The sequence below is a fragment of the Choristoneura fumiferana genome, chromosome 12, assembly GCF_025370935.1.
Source record: "Choristoneura fumiferana chromosome 12, NRCan_CFum_1, whole genome shotgun sequence".
Taxonomy (NCBI): domain Eukaryota; kingdom Metazoa; phylum Arthropoda; class Insecta; order Lepidoptera; family Tortricidae; genus Choristoneura; species Choristoneura fumiferana.
This window is the reverse complement of record NC_133483.1, coordinates 13,382,421-13,399,954: the sequence shown is the minus strand read 5'-3', so window position 1 is coordinate 13,399,954 and position 17,534 is coordinate 13,382,421. Positions and strand designations below refer to the sequence as shown.

At 35.7% G+C, this 17,534-nt stretch overlaps 1 protein-coding gene across 2 annotated transcripts in view; it reads right to left on the bottom strand.

The window, feature by feature from the left end:
• Positions 1-17,534, bottom strand: part of LOC141433398 (uncharacterized) — a 170,811-nt gene that overhangs the window by 30,922 nt on the left and 122,355 nt on the right. For both annotated transcript variants that reach the window (XM_074095420.1, XM_074095421.1), the window contains exons 3-7: positions 13,999-14,179; positions 9,072-9,133; positions 8,826-8,993; positions 7,745-8,736; positions 7,220-7,388 (exon numbers count right to left, since the gene is read on the bottom strand). In XM_074095420.1, coding sequence (XP_073951521.1) covers positions 7,220-7,388; positions 7,745-8,736; positions 8,826-8,993; positions 9,072-9,133; positions 13,999-14,179 — 1,572 coding nt within the window. The remainder of the gene's footprint in view (positions 1-7,219; positions 7,389-7,744; positions 8,737-8,825; positions 8,994-9,071; positions 9,134-13,998; positions 14,180-17,534) is intronic.

Below are 17,534 nucleotides of genomic sequence, written 5' to 3'. Positions count from 1 at the left end.
TAGACGGCAAAAATATCTATACACCTTTATGTCACCAATCGTAAAGGTCGATGTGTACATTATATTTGACGCTATAGCTGTGTAGATATTTTTACCCTTGACTGTACGTAGGTAGTCGTATATTGTCAAAGTTATGAAAAAATGCGGATACCTCATTTTACCATTATATGGCTCTTGACCGGTAAAAGGTTTCCCGGCTCTCGCTTTAGAAACCAAGAATCTTTTTGAATCGCAATGCCGTCGAAAACCTTTAAATATAATTTCCGATTTGATCGTTTAATTCAGAATATTAATCACAAATAATAAATAAGTGGGACTCAATTCCAATTCGATACTTTGACCTGAATAATATAAAAGTTAAGTATTATGATATGGGTAGTGACAAATGGAGACACATCAATTTCGAAGAACGGTGAAGTGTTTCCTAAAGAAATAGAGCAGCTAAAAATATCTTAGAATAGAATCTCTTCTATCAAAAACAACTTCTTAAATAAATAAATATATGTACGTTACCAAAACGTCAAAAATATCTATACACCTTTATGCCACTAATTATTAAGGTCGATGTAAGTATACATATATTTGACGCTATGGCTGTATGTATAGACTTTCAAAAAATTTAACTACTTAATCATTTTTTTTTTCTGGAATACTTGGATTGCGCAAGTCATAGGAGCCGAGAGATTATAATGTTTAACATGGTTCTATTTTAAGAATATAAACTCCTTATATTCATAGGTTTTCTTTTCTCTAAGGTGACCCGGGGCTATTGTGGCTGGGGGGGGGGATATTGTATCTGAGCCGTCTGATGGAAACGCCATATTCGAAATATTCGCCATGTTCATGTGTGTTGTGTGAAGACAGTTTTCTGGCGAATACAACATAAAATGGCCGAGAAGAACATGGCGTCGTAAGTACGCTATCAGACGGCTCAGAATACAATATCCCCCTTGCTACAATAGCCCCGGGTCTCCTTATAATAATACCATTTTTCTATAACTCAACACTATTTCCGGTGTTCTTTTTTATTTTAAATACAGCTGTGAGGTCTTTTCACATCTTTGACATTTGCGTAACGTTTGTGATTATTCAATAAGAAATTTTTATTAACTTTGCCGCACTGAGCGACTGAACTTCACTCGCGGACTTAAACTCGAGAACTCGCGTTTTTTTTTAGAGATAAAGGCCAAGCTAGGTTGATTGCTCGCCCCTCGCACATAGAAATTTCGTCGAAATCCTTAAAGCTGAAATAAATAAACAACTAGAATTGCTCGTTACTCGCAACAAATAAGGCTGCGTTCAGACACGGCGGGAATCACGCGGTTTTGAGCGCACCGTCTCTTTTCAGAGTATTGTTTGAGAAAGAGACAGGTGTGCTAAAACCGCGCGGTTCCCCACAATTTACTAAATCCATCACCTGCTAAGAAACTAGCAACCGCGCCTACTTGTCACGTGTTCAGAAGTTATCTTAATAGATTATGATAATGACTGTTCTTAAGTAGGGTGTGTATTTAGAGCACTTCCAGTTTAGTTAAATATCTGTTCACAGGGTCTTATGGCGCTAAGGCCCTTATCACACTTGCGACTAGCAATCGTATTTTGTATGAAGGCGATCACGCAACGAGTTCGCCGCGACTGATATTTGTATAGAAAACACGCTCGTAACTCGCAAGTGTGATAAGGCCCTAAAGCACCCTCGTCACTGTCGGGCGGCGTGACACTACGAGAGCGGACCGCAGGCTGCTCCCATAAATAAACCTTACCGTTACTGCTACTAACAATTAATTCCTTTTCAGTTAACGCTGTTGAAGTATCCCAGGCATCCTGGACACTTTGGTGGGTGCAGCGTTACGATGTCTGGTCAGTACGTGCAGTCATATTTAGTATTCTGAAGCAAAGCCCGATAGCATGTATACAACGTGTCTCTAGTAGAGTCTAGAGGGGAGAGACTCTCTACCCTCTAGATGAAGATGAATAGTAATTAAAGCATTTATTGGAGGACTCCAAGATACGAGGAGGTCCATTAAAACAAAATTAAATTAAAATCCAACGAGACTACGATTACATTTTTACAATCATGTATTTAACCTGGGTCTAATGTTCGTGTAACGCTAATGACACTACTACTACTACTACTACTACACTACTACTAGTGATAATTAAATTAGAATGTGTTGATTGTGATGATTAAGGTATTTCTATTTCTAACCTTTGTACATACAAAACCTTATACCAATCGCCAAAGTTTTAACGGAGAAATGACTGAATTAGGATTTGATACTTCGGAACATACATTTATTTTATTTTGAAAATGTATTTTTTTATGTTATACCAGGTTATACCTTGACGATGATGATACCTTTAAACGAGCAATTCTTGTATATTTATTTAATTACATCTGGGATCTCAAAAACGGCTCTAACGATGCCTGCTTATTCGATCAAATTTGCTATGTGGGGGCATTTGGAGGCGTACAATCGATCTAGCTTGGTCTCATCTCTGAGAAAAGGAGTATTTTCGAATTATAATGGTTTGAATTTTCTACGTGCAATATAGTCGGTTATTTTGACAGTTCCGTCCGACATCATTCTAGTGGCTCATCGAGATCATCACCGATTGAAAGAGGCCAAGACAATATTGTTTTAATTGTTTCTCAATAAGTCGAAACTCAAGAACTCAGCTTTTTTTATTAATATTACAAATATTATTGGTCTATTTGTTAAAACACGGTTTCAAATTAGCTAAGTAATATGAGTGTTTATTTGCTTGCTGAATGTTACACAAGAAAAAAACAGTAAGAAGAAAAGTTATACTTGGATCCCTTTGCAAAAATTACTTCCGAACTTCCGAAGTAAGTACCGAATTATCAGAGAGACGTAGTCAAAACAGTTGTCTGTGAAAAATACGCTTGAATTTTTTACGGTTGTGCTTGTGGTATTTAAGGAGTGCGTAGGTATTTGCGTTTGTTGGCTGCACTGCTTCCGTAATTTAATTATAGTTTCTCTTATGAGATAGCACTTTAAGAGATCTTTTATTTTACAGGGGTTTCGCAAGAGAATGGCTGCGTTTAATTACAATTGCCTTCATTTTATGTTTTTCGAAGTGAACCTAGTACTTACGTACATACGGCATTATTGCTTAGTAGTAATTTTTTTCTAGATTTGCTAGTATTGAGAATTGAGTGTTTTGATAAAAAAAATGTTCAATCAACAATCATGATATAAAAACCGGTCAAAATGTGATTTGGAAATACACACGAAAATCTAGGTTCCATGCGAAAAAAAATGTTTGGAGTAGTCCCTTTTAACTTTTAGCTATTATTTTATTTACATACATTAGCTATCATAGCGGCCAATACAAATTCTTTTACCGATAATATACAGCCCTATAATATAACATAAAATATAAAATACAACGCTGATTGACGAACAGAAGGAACTTACTAACAAACAAGTAGTCCTCAGTTTTGTCAGCAATTTTGGAAATTATTTGATACTAGCTTTTGCCCGCGGCTTCGCCCGCTTCGGTTATTGTGAGCTGTTCCCTCGGGAACTGTGCATTATTCCGGGATAAAACTAGCCTATGTCACTCTCTGTCCCATAAACTATCTCTATGCCAAAAATCACGTCGATCCATCGCTCCGTTTCGACGTAAAAAACGGACAAACATACAAACACACACACACTTTCGCATTTAAATATTAGTATGGATAGGTTTTTCACTAATTAAACAACTTTCACTTCTATCTAACTATTATAAAGTAGGTACCGTAATTATCATAAAACTTCGTAATAGTAAAAAAAACTGTTTGTGGCAATGCTTATTAAATGACGTAAAATGTCACATTGACAAGATTCTGGCATGGTCTAGCTTTCAAAGTTAACTTTATAGTCGAACCGTTTGATTCCCGACCCACTGTAGAACGTTCTCACAGTAAATGTCACAATAAAGTCCGTTGACAAGCAATGCGATGTTGATGATGATTATGAGTTTTTCTACGAAAAGGTTCCACATTGGGTTACGATTCAGTTAGTTCGATAGTACTCTAAGATACAGGAGAATAAGAGTTCCATTGGCACCCTTTGCGTACGAAACCCTAGAACAGTGAATAGGAATAATAATAAATTCAATTGATAAAGCTGATTCCCAGCGTAAAACTTTGGTTAACCCCCATCTCCTGTATCAAGACTCTTAAAAAATATCTCATGTCACGTATGCTAAGCTTTTGACAAAGTATACGGAACCGTGTGAGGGGTGACCAACACGATGTCTCTCAGATAAGGTTTTATGTAGCGTAATGCGGGCTCCGATATAAACTAAGCAAGCTTCGCCTTTTAGATAGAAGGACGTAAAAGTAATCTCGCACCGTTCTCGGACTCGCCAGTCAATTTACTTTTATGATGATGCTCCACGCTTGTTACCATTCTATTATCGTCCCTAGTTTGAATGCGGTCTTGTTTTCCAAACGAAAATGGTTTTAATAGTCTTAATACAATGCACAGTTGTAAGATTGCTCAAGATAATTGACTTATTTCATTTTCTACTGATGTAATTTACAATTCTCATCATAATTTATACAAGAATGATACATTATTGTTTTGTACGAAAAGTGACCGGCGAAATGATAAATAATTCAACGCGACATATTGCGTGGAATATGTTTTGCTATTCCAGATGGAAATGTGGATTGTATTTTGTTCACCACCGAGACCAAGTCTTGAATACATCCCGACTTAAGGAATAAAGCAGCATAATTTCAAACACACAAACAATTGAAGCTAGCTATCTGTGGAAAATCTTCAAATTTAAAGCACCGTTAAACAATTTCTAAGTCGAGTTTATATCAAAAGAATTCCGCCAGTAAACACCGCTTAACTTGGGGTAAAAGGAGCGGAAGAAGAAAAGAAATTAAGTATTTCGTTTGTAGGATGATCCGTACAATCCATTCGCGGGGATGTACAGTTACAAGGGAGAGAGTTACACGAGAGGCAAACGGCAAACTTCCCCGTCCGGGCGGCGGGCATTTTAATAAGAAGCCACAATGACGAGAGATCCATCACGGCCAAGGTCGCTATCACTCACCGCGTCTATCTCTAACCTAGGGCCCCGCACAAATGCCCTGGTATCGCCATTTTGCCAGCACAGGGTCATTAACAGACAAGAGCACAGCAACTTTAGAGGTTCGCAAAGATAATTTAAACGCTTTCATCTTGTACCATCAACTTTTCCATTAATTGTCACTTAAAAAGTTTCAAGCGATAGGCTTTATTCGAAACTTTAGTAAAATTTAATAATCAAATGATTTATGGCTTTAACATGAAATCGAATATGAATTACATCAGCTTGGAAAATCAAACGCAAACGAACGAGTATTGAGTTACAAGCTCGCGCGAGTAAAGTAGGTGTATTGAATGACCGCTATTTAGATAGGTAGTCCAACTGTAATGTCAACATGACCTCTTGGTCCCTACTCTACATACTAATCGACGATAAAAGTAAACAAACGGGTGTTTAACTACTTACTTGTGAAGCCAAAGTTTGTTAAACGTTTAAGGAGCGTGTTTCTCACAGGACGGCGCATAGTGGTAGACCCACTGCCGCCGGTCGCGCTCAAGGCGTAAACTTTCTAGGGCCGTTCAAAGTTAGACAATGTCTGCTAACTACTAGACTGACGGAATACTACTATTTAATTTAATTGTTAATGGATACGTTTTTAAGGCTCTATTTTATCACAATGTAAACTCGTGTCTTACTCGTGTGTTTCTTTGTCTGTTTTCCTGTACATCTATCACTGTCAGTTGGCTCTGAATTTACTGGACACCATTAAGTTGAAATTTGTTAAATGCTATGAATGTGTGCGTGGCTGCGCCCACCATGATCCATATTCCTATGTTATTAAACTAGTGCATCACTGGCTATCATCTGTTTTATTCGTATTGCCTCTCCTTGCCTTTCGACGTATCATTACACAAATGAATTACTGTGAATATAAGAAGGACTTTTATAACTTTTATAAGTAATTTCTTAAGGGCTAAATATCTTGGGGACAAAAATACGTTTCGTAAACTGCACATCAAACGAAAGGACGGGAATATATGAAGATCTCATACCTACTCATAGTGAAATACGGAATATAGTTATTTGCTGACAGATTACAGGAAAATCTTGAAAAGAAAATTTCGACATAAATTTAAGTATATAATGTTCAAGTTCAAAGATATCGACACGCCCAAAGTTACAAAAATATACAGGGGGCCTACCATGATCTTTTCATAAACGATCCAAACGCAGAGCAGTTCAATTTAGGCACCTAAACTAAATCGTCGAAATTGGTACCACGACGTTTATTTCTCAGAGCTGAGTTTCAATGGTTTACAAGTGAATGAAAGACCGATATTGTCTCTGGTCCGAAACTGAAACGCTAAGTCGCGAAAGGGTTGCCGCTATATGCAAAACAAAAAATTTATACTAAAATCTCTTTATTTTGGAAAAGCATAACTCTATGTCATTCCGTGTTCTTAGCAACCGTTGCGTTGATTATTGGTTGATTACAAATAAAATGTTTACGCTGTCACTAATCCACGAGTCTCTTTTCTTACTGAAAAATTAGTTTTATCAATGAGCAGTTAAGAAGCACAATGTCGTGAGTACCTATAAAGAGTTATAAAACTTGAATAAAAGTTTAAAAGTTCTTGAAATTTAAAAATATTCCAAGTAAAACACTTAAAATTCCAAAAGAATTGACAGAATGAGTAACTTACCTATACTGAATCGCTAAATTTGACACTGAAGCGATTCAATTCTCAATCAAGTTAAGCGTTATGGTACGAAAACCGCTTGAAGTGAGTGAATGAAAATGTCTGTATCGCTGTCGCTGAACCGTGCTTGAACTGAATCGCAAAAGTAACGTCGTGGTACGAAATAGCGATGCAGTTCAGTTTAGAGCCTAAACTGAATCGTATAAAGAGAGCGTGGTAGGCCCCCAGGACTTTATGCACTTAACAATAAGGTCGTGTATACAGTCATATTTTTGTAACTTTGGCCGTGTCGATCTTAGCACTTACTGTATAACGTAAATAAAAAAAATAGATTGTATGTATGTAAAAAAAGTCCATAAAACATGTAATTTTATCCGAGGTTTTTAAATCCACCTGAGCCGATCGGAGATTATGACTCATTAACATCCGCAACGCCAGAAAATTGCAAATATGTAGCTTACCTGACAAAATCAGCAGAAAAGTCAGCAGCAGCATCACTGGGTTCCTCCCAGCAGGAGGCGGCGGCATCGCTAAAAAATTGAGCCTGCGCAGACCAAGCGTCGCAAGCGCGTAGCACTCGCCTCAACGCGCCCACCGCCATGCGCACTGCCGCGCGAATGAATGTGCGATCTAAAATTATTGAGGTAAAAGTAATACTTATTGCAAATTAGCGTGACAATCATAATAAATGATACAGTATAAAGTGATATGCTGACAGGTATGTTAAGTGAGATTGGGCTTACTATGTCTGTATGATGACTGCTGCTGATAGAGATAGCAAAATGCTAGTTTTTTTATTTGTTAACGGTTGTTTAAACATGTTTTGTTACATTATTTTGATTTAAATAATATGGTTAAAACATTAGTTAGAATTACAAGATGGTGGTTATTTTGCAGTAGATCACTGTTATTGTAAGCTATAATAACTCAATGTAGCTAAATCAATGTAACTCAATGTAGCTAAAAGGTTATGATGTCTTTCTTACCAATTTTCATAGGCTGTGGATGTAATGCAAGTAGTCCAACAGGAAGGCTATCAAATATCTTCGTATAGTTGTTTTTCCACGATTCAGAGTTTTCATCAACATTATTCTCCTTTTGGAATTGTTTGTCTCCTCGTTTTTCGATTAGATCCCTTACTTTGTACGAAGTGGGGGTCGGCACCGTGGGATTCATTAAGAAATCACTACTATCACTTTCGAGTGCTATTCTATGTCTTATATTTACTATTTCTTCATCCTTTCTTAAATCTCTTTCCAATACTGTTTTAATTTCATTATTCACACCTTTTACATTTATACTATTTACATATTTATTAAAAGATTCATTTTTCATTTTACTATAACTATTTCTTCTACCATTATTTCTTACATGGAAGGACAGTTTATCCTTCTCAATAGAATTGTTTTCAATTTTAGAAGTTTCAACGCCTTTGTTATTTACATTTATATTCTTTACATTCTCTGAACTAATATTGCGCCTACGTTCATACGATTGACTAAATTTTATATTAAATATTTTTTTATTAATACTGTGCGCTTCGGAATTATTAATATTTCTACTTATACGATGAAACAATGAATTTATTGAACTATTTCTAACTAACGCTCGATCTTCATCATTTGAATGTTCTTTTGAGATCTCATCGAAGTGCTTCGCAGTAACGTGATCTATAATATCTTTAATCAAATTATTGTCTACATAATCCCGTTTACTGCGTTCTAAATGTTCATATCTTAGCGCTCCATCTTTTTCCCTTGAGCTATCAAAGTCTAGATCATCAGTGTTGCTGTAGAGCGTTCGGTTGCCAATGTTGCGGAACACATCGATCTCTCTGGATGCATCGATCCATAACCAGAAAAAATGACCATCGAGCATGTTAAGTCGTTCAGCCTCATCCATAACAAGCTTAGCGTAATGGATGTCACATATCAAGACGACGACGCCTCGGGTCAGCCTTGAGATCTCGGCGAGACGCCTGCACAATTACAATTTATCATTAGATGTTGATATAAGAAAGCAAATAAGTATTTTAATTTTTATTATTAAATCTCACAAAATACGTACCGGAAAAGAGTGTGACGGGAAAATTTTGAGGGAAGCAAAAGCCAGCTGGGGTTAAGTGGTTGAGCTGTGAGAATTGATGACAGATCATTCCGTAAGGACAGAGTTGAATAGATGTCTTCTTCGGCGAGCAAAGTGAAGGTGTGCCAGTGCGTGTGAAGGAGAGTTGCCCTGAAAACAATATCACTTAAATTCAACATACTATCTATAGTAAAGAAAACGAATATTTTATGATATAAATAAACATACCTAAGTGCATTTAACGTTTCTCTTGCGGTAATTTCTAAACGGATTTCCAGTGGAAGCATTTCCTGTAATGAGATAATTACATTAAACCTCAATATTAATTGAGGGTAGGTAACAGATTGAGCAGGAATTTAGTACGGGTTATTGTGTTCCTTCTATGGCTCAAAAGCTTAGCGGTTCGTTCGCAAGATGGTGTAACAACAATTACGCAATTTTTCTGCAGAAGGCAGTATTAGTTTACGTCATTTCGTAATCGCCGCTAAAGTGGATAACAAATGACCATAATTTTCCGCGACACCCAACTCGTGATCACATCGCCGACAAAAAAAGAAATGCGAATATTTCACGACAAATCGTCTAGAAACGTTTTTCAGAACGAAAACGTGAAATGAATTGTCCCTGAATAGAATAGTCCAAATGGAGGGAATTCGTCTTAACTATTTGATTTTCTCAGATCTTTTTTCTCGACTTGATGTTAATTATCTGGTAAATTATATCATCAGCCATCCGTATAAAAGAGCTAAATATTTTGAAAGAGCACAAGTAATGACTGTCGTCCAGACAATTCATCTTAATTTTATTTATACTCGTATTTTGCTTCGCCATAAAACTTGATAATTATCAGTCCCTTGCCCTTCGTAAGATTTATGCTTATGAATTTTAAAATAATAATAATTTTGTTTTGTTAGTATGTTCCTTAAGACTATGTCAGTAATTACAGCTAGCAAGTGAAAGGGTGCCTATTTTTAATTGAGTGTTGCATAATTAATCTCATTTCGTACAGTTAATGTCTTCAAGAGACTTTTTTTTTAAAACTGACCTGATTTTATAGAAAAAAAAAACTGAAATCAGAAATTCTAATAGAGCGATATCAATTTTTAATGAGCTTATCAAACTAAATAAAAAGCCTTTTCATCTCATTGCACAAAATTCTGGTGAGGACTATTTAAATGAAATTTAACGCAGAAAATCTGAGCTTACCGCCTCGGGACAAAAATGTGAAGAAATAGAAATTAATAAAGGCAGAGTAAAAAGTATTCTGTGTATTTCGTATATTTCTGCGAGACCCGATTTCATAACCAGGGTTCGAGGATGCTATTCTTTAGCTAATTGAGGTATCTTTATGCAAGTCGCAGATATTTAAAAAAAGGCAAAAGCGACGAGATGTTTAGGTACTATTTTTTTCGAACTAGTCACTAACAATAAAGATTTTTTTTGTTTTATTTTGCTCGATACGTAAAATTAAGGTAGCATGCATGACAGTCCATTGATTCGTGCTGCCAGCATTATTTCACAGCCCTTTCCACCTTTATCGCGATTAATAACAGTACACGAACAGAATTGTTGGCAAACCACTAACAACATGGTTTTTGTGGCACCTACTATACACTCCAGTTGAAACGTTACATTTTACAGTTTAATGAGGACATTTGTATTCATAAACGGTTTGGCAGAGATTGAACTTTTCACCTGTGTCGTGTCGCGTGGCATATTTGTTACTTCATTACTGAATATCAGGTAGTTCCTTGCAGTAGGTAGTTTATGTATATGTTAATACGCAGCTAAATCCCACTGAGTTCGTATCTCGTGCTCATTTCTTTACACCTTCAAGGCTATAAAAACAAAATTGCAGGCCCATTTATGTTGGAACTGCTGACAGTACTGTTTTCATTTCGTGACGACAATAGTATGGTATCTTTTCGGGGAAAATAAGGAAAGGGCGTAACAGATATGTCCCGTGGCCATGTTTTGGACGGTCGTTTTACTTTTAGTGTTGTTTTTTTTTCTGACAGTTCTCTTTTATGTCATAAATGGGCGTTTTCAAAAAAAAGTGTACCCTTTCCGTTTTTTTGAAATTTTGGGAAAAATATGGGTTATCCTACTCAGAATCAAGAGCACAATCGATAAAATTTTATGAGTCAGTTTAGTCACGCCCATACTGAGTGTATGAAAAAAACGTCGCAAAACTAACATTTTTATGGGGACATTTTTTTAAACTATCGGAATTGATTGTGCTCTTGATTCTGAGTAGGAAAAACAATATTTTTTCCAAAATTTCAAAAAAAAGAAAGGGTACACTTTTTTTAAAACGACCAAATATTTTAAATAATAAACTATATTAGTTCTCTTAATTATCAAAATATTTTCGGGTTGTGTGCATTTAAGTAGGTATCGAGTTAAGTTAATTTTAATTTATTCATTTAATTTAGCAAAATGAAAGATCAAACGTATATACTGTTTCATGATCAAAAACGAATAAATTTTTCTTTTCGTATTTATGCTCTAGTCATTTTGAGCAATGCACTTGCTTGCTTGCAGTCCAAAGTGTTGTGTCTTTATGGATAGCCAATAAGTTATGCAATGCACACAGTAAGCTTTGAGAAATACTGCAGACTATATTTTAAAGAATTCCACTCTAGTTTTAGAAATATTTGAAATTAAAAATAACACAAATGAACACTATGCGTGACCAGAACTTGATCAACCTGATAACATACACAAGGTGTTAATTAAATAACTAAACCCCGGAAACCCCAAAAAGATTTATTTAAGTACATTATTTTTGAATCACTCCATTATTTCAAAAAATATTCATATGTTTTGCTAAGTCTACTCTACTTAATTTCTAAGTAACTCTACATTCGTAACATTTAGACTGGGCACAATAAAAAAAGATTTCAGAGGCACAACCTGATTTTAAACATATTCTAAACGTAGTCATAGTAGTATAGTCATAGTCTAGGTATAGTGGATTCTACTCTCGATTCTTAGCAAACTACTTTCTGGTTTTCAGTTATTTAATTAACACCTTGCATAAGTTAAGTTAACAACTAGGGGAGTTGACAAATGGTCCAAAACTGGGACATGGCATTATAGTTAAGTACTCGTACTCGGACAGTTTCAAATTTTTCGCGCACTTTCGACACTGCTGTCGTCAGCCATTTTGGGAAGTTTGTCAACAAAAGTTAAGCGACTTATATATAGAAAGGAAAGGACCTATGTAGGGGTGCTTAATGCAATATTCCATGGAATTCATAACCGTGCTAATCTACTTACGTTTAGGTAAGTCAAATTTATATTTTATGAAAGTATGTTTTAAGGTGAAATAAACATCACATAACATGTTTATTGCATTACGTTTTCAGATTGATTGATTTATTACTTTCACATAGATACATTTGGAGCAAAATCGTACGGGGCAATTCCGGGTAGTAAGGTACTTTTGACAATTTGCTGTAACGTTTGAATAATTGTTAAAGTTTTAAAGTAAATGCTATGCAATTACATAAACACAAGAAACCTACAATTGCCATCCTGAAAGAATTTTCTATACGATCTTTTTTATTGACAATAATCAAAATGCAGTGAATATTGAAGAATTAATTAATGTCACATGAGTTAGAACTGTGATTTATAGTACTTTTCGGATAGGATGGGTACGTTGACAGTTGCGTTTTTTCCATTCCACGCCATGAACGTTTCAGGCCAATAATTTATAAAAAAATATACTTGAATCCCGAAAGAACAAAACAATAAATATCTCTATAGCTTAAAAGATTTCGTAATAATAAACAAAAATCACATAAAAATATATTATTATGTTTTAAAAGTAAAAAGATAAATTTTAAACTCGTCAACTTTCATCGCGTAAAACGGAACTCTATTTCAATAGAGCTTGACTTTGCTTATCGACCGAATCGATTTCACAATCTTGTCAAATCGTTTGACTCGCATTATCTGTCAATTAGTACGAGAGCGAAGATCCTTAAATGCGTCTTTATTTTAAGTGTTTCGTATTGTTTGATATTTTGAACTGTTACTTTGTTACTCAATTTTGTTATTACGGTTTTTGTTATTTTTTTTACCGCTATTGGTTTTGATATAGTGCCAAAGAATACCGCATGGTTTGTGACATCCCGATAGACAAGCAAAAACACTTGCTACGCGGGTGAAGCCGCAGGCGAAAACTAGTTAAAAATATAAACTATCACTAATAAAATCGATTAAACACCCTTAGCATATTTAATCGAGAATCGCAATAAATCGATTCGAATTTACATTGTCACAACCCTTTAATTGCTTAATGACATCTGTCACCGTACGCATCCTATCCAAAAAGTACTAGGTATAGTATTTTTTTAACCCCAACGCAAAAGGCACTTGTTTTAAACATTGATGGTATTTAGCAATAAACGTCAAGAGCCGGGCCGATTTTTGCTTCAAGGATAGTATAGACAACCTGACTATGAAGCTTGAGGTCCCGGGTTCGATTCCCGGTCAGGGCGAGTCGGTATGAATAATACAAATATTTGCTCTCGGGTCTTGGATGTTTAACATGTAAAGGTAAACCAAAAATATGTGACTATTGTCAAGAGGGCGCTATTGTTCTTATTTATATGGCAATAGTTCAGTATAGTCGGAACAATAACATCTTGACTTGTCTACAACGTTTACCTGTTAGCTCTGATGTTAATTTGGAAAGGTTTTGTAGTGAAATAATTTCATTCCCCAAGCGTTTTTTCAGTAGTTTATTATAAACCTTATTTACAATGATCCGTTGTTGACTACTAATCGTTTTTGGGCATTTTTTGTTATTGTTCAAAGAAACCGCCACAGTGACACTGACAATCATTAAAATTATTGCCAGTGTATGAAATTAGTTCCAATGAAATTCCGCAACATGACGAATAGTCATATATTTCTGGTCAGGCTTTATTTAGTTATCTACATAAGTATGTTTATCCGTTGCCTAGCACCCATGGTACAAGTTTTGCTTAGTTTGGGACTAGGTCCATCAACCCATCCATCCCAGCCTATACTCGTATACTTCCCACTACTGGGCACAGGCTTCTTCTCAGAAGGAGGGGACTAGGAGGGGGGCTAGGTTAATTGGTGTAAATTGTCCATGGTTATTTAATTTTTAACTTACGTTGGCGATAGTATAAGACAGATGCAGGTGTGAAGGCGAGGCTCGGAGCACAGGGACGCCGGCGCGCGCAGCGGCCCCCACCACCGCCGCCGCCGACGCACCGCCGCCGACCACGAGCAGCACGGCCACGCGCCGACCGCCCAGCGACGCGCATGTGCGTTCGAGCACTCGCGCACTGAACCTTTACAAAAATAAACAGTTTAAGTTTCATCATCATCATTATATCAGCCGTAGGACGGCCACTGTTGGACATAGTCCTCCCCCATGAAAAAGTAATAGTTTAAATTTGGAGAATCTTTCACATTCTTTCACTCGTAGAAGAACATTCAATTTAATTAAACTTCACATAAAATAAGCTTACAAAAATTTAGCAGAGAAGTAGACTTCAATATAAGAGAACTATTTTTTCAAAAATGTATTTTTTTAATAAAGTTTTGTACAAATTTAATGAATCACATTACTTTGCGTCCTTTAGTAAGTTGTTCCTACATTACATTTTGTACCTCAAATCGACCCTCATTATGTTCCTTCTACAAAAATCGGGCCTACGAATAAGTTTGGTAGTTTATTAGTGTTTCTTAAATAATATATAAAGGGTATTTTTACAAAATGTGAGTGACGCATTTAATTTTAGTAGTTTGTTAGTGTTTCTTAAATAATCTTGAAAAGGTATTTTTACAAAATATGAGTACCGCATTTAATTTTGATTACAAATCGTTTTTGATTAGCTTTGCGTGCACTATCCCAGATCAGGTAATCCAGATCAGATTATACAAAAAAAACTGTAGATAACTAGGTACCTAGGTATGGGAGTCTTGTGTCTATGGTTTGAAATTACGGTTAAAATACCTGGGATGAGCATGATATTTAATTAAGGATAGCAAAGTTTCAGTTAATTTAACCAACATTCAATCCTTTAAAAATATGACTTCATTTTGAAAGAAAATTTTGGGTGAAAAATCTTGAACGGTTGATTTGGCCTTTCTCAACCACTGACTAAATATTCTGGATTCGATTTTTGACACCTCGTATAACGTCGTAAATCGATCCTAAATCTAAACACTACACTATCCTCAATTATAATAAGCTACTGAATCAGAGGAATAGGGAAAGAAAGAAAAACATGGGACGCACACAAAGCTGTAGGCAACAGCTGTCTCTAATAAATAAACGCTGACGACAAAAAGTAAAAAATCTTTTTTTTTTGCATACCTTAGGCATTGTTCTAAACTTATAACTATCATCTTTCTATTAATGGAAATACTGTCAATAGACTACATTTTCTCTAAGTTTCAATCTAGACACTAGCATACAGATAGGTACTGATTAGACGCATGAATTAGCAATTAATTCTCTTCTTAAGTAGGTACCCCTACTTGTTTTCTGTATAATAATAATATTGTATGGCTTAGGTACTGTTGTGGTGTACAAAAAAGTCATTGTATTAGCTCATTTTGTGCCTGAAAATAGCACACTTCCTGCTAAAAGCTTATTCCAAATGGTTTAAGTCACTGTTTAGCGGTACTCATGGTTAAAAAAAAAAAAAAAAAACCGGGATAAGGATTAACTACATAACTAAGTAATTTGCTTTGTTAAATTGAATTAATGAATCGAAAATATTTTTGTAAATGTTTTATTTTATTGTTAAAGTAGAAGTCCGAGTGCTAGCCACTATGAATAGATGCCGTCTTTTGTTTGACAATAGTATAGAGGTAATTGATAACAGGGTATCATTTATTGGGCATGTCAAACACTAAAAAAAACACTTTATCTTAAGCCTGGTTTAGACAGACAAGAAAAATCGTGCTAGTTGCAATATATTACCAGACCGTACAGCTTACGGGATTGAAGAGATCAATTGCAATTTGCCCGATTTTTAGGTCTAAACCAAGCTTAAGAAAAAGTGAATCTTTTAGTGTTTGACATCCACCATTACCTCTCATATTTCGTTTTCTAGATTTTTTACTGTACAACGGCAAAAACCACTAGACACTGGCAAAAGTGCCTCCCGTTCGACAGAACCATATAAAAAAAATAACTACTTTACCCGAAAATATTGTATTATGCCTGATTCATTTCAGTTTTTACTTGACTAAAATTGTGTTTTTTTAATATGATAACAATACAATACTTACATAAATAATAGTCTCCAGCTATGAAAAGAAATAAGCCCAAATGTCTGTTGGCAGAGACGGGAAAACTTTCTGTTTTTCCTTGTCGGGGTTTTCCTTCCAATCCGTTATTAGGAACAACCAATAAGGTTTGCTTACGGGACTGGGTTATTGCTAATTCGTGTTGGTTAATCACACAATAGTGCCTGTGACACAATGGGTGACGCGGCGCGTAAAATACACACCTCGTCGCAGCGTGAGGGTAAATAGCTCTCTATTAATCACAGTTCGATGCTCCCCTTAACCCCTCCTCTTACTTACAGTAACATCAGGTGGAGGCAAAATCCGATCTTTCGAGTAAAAGATGTACGTGAGATTTATTTAGCAGTCTTCTGACAAGTACGTTCGGCTATTCATTCTTTATGCGATTAAGTACGGGCTGACTCGATTATATCACGTATTTACGAGTATTATCTTGTTACTGCTGCATAAAATAATGTAATGCATGAAGTGAGTTTAACCTAAATTTATAACAGAGGCAGCAGAGGCTAACAATATCGTAGTGTTTCTGCGATATATTAATTCGATTAAGCCGACCTAATTATAGGTATCAAGGCTACTTATCTTTATGAATATTTAGATGAATGTAATAAATCACCGCGTATACATAATAATTAGCTGATTTAATTATGACTTCAGTGTCATCAGCTTCCTACGTGAGATATAATGTTATTCGTATTTCAAACAGACTTGCACACCGTAAATTTTTTTTTTGCGCTGAAAGTTGTTAAGTATTACGGTAACGTCTCGGAATAGTAACCTGTCGCTTAATTACCGCAAGAAACGTATGACGAGCGTCGCTTAAATTGTTACCGTGCGAACTGAGTTTCCTGATATCAGGAATTCAGTCCTTGTCAAACGTGTGGCCAGGTGAGCTAGTGAACGTGGTGGTCATGTTTAATGACCAGATGGCCAAATGGTTAGAGAACCTGACTACGAAGCTTGAGGTCCCGGGTTCGATTCCCGGCCGGGGCAGATATTTGTATGAATAATACGAATGCTTGTTCTCGGGTCTGGATGTTTAATATGTATTTAAGTATTTATTTATCTATATACTCGTTAGTAAGTTTATCTGTTGCCTAGTATCCATATAGTACAAGCTTTGCTTAGTTTGGGACTAGTTCAATTGGTGTCAAGTGTCCCATGATATTTATGTTGGCATTTTTTCTGGAATGGCCTTCGAGTGTGTCGTTTGAGTGTAATTATCGCGTGCTATTTTTTGTTTTACAACATTTTTTTAAATTATTATCTTGTCGGTAGAAATAATTAGCGAGTCGCATTTGTAATGAAGTGAGTAAAAATACTCCTGATTTTTATAATTTTTACCAACTGTCCCGAACAATAGAGGCAACACTCATGAATATT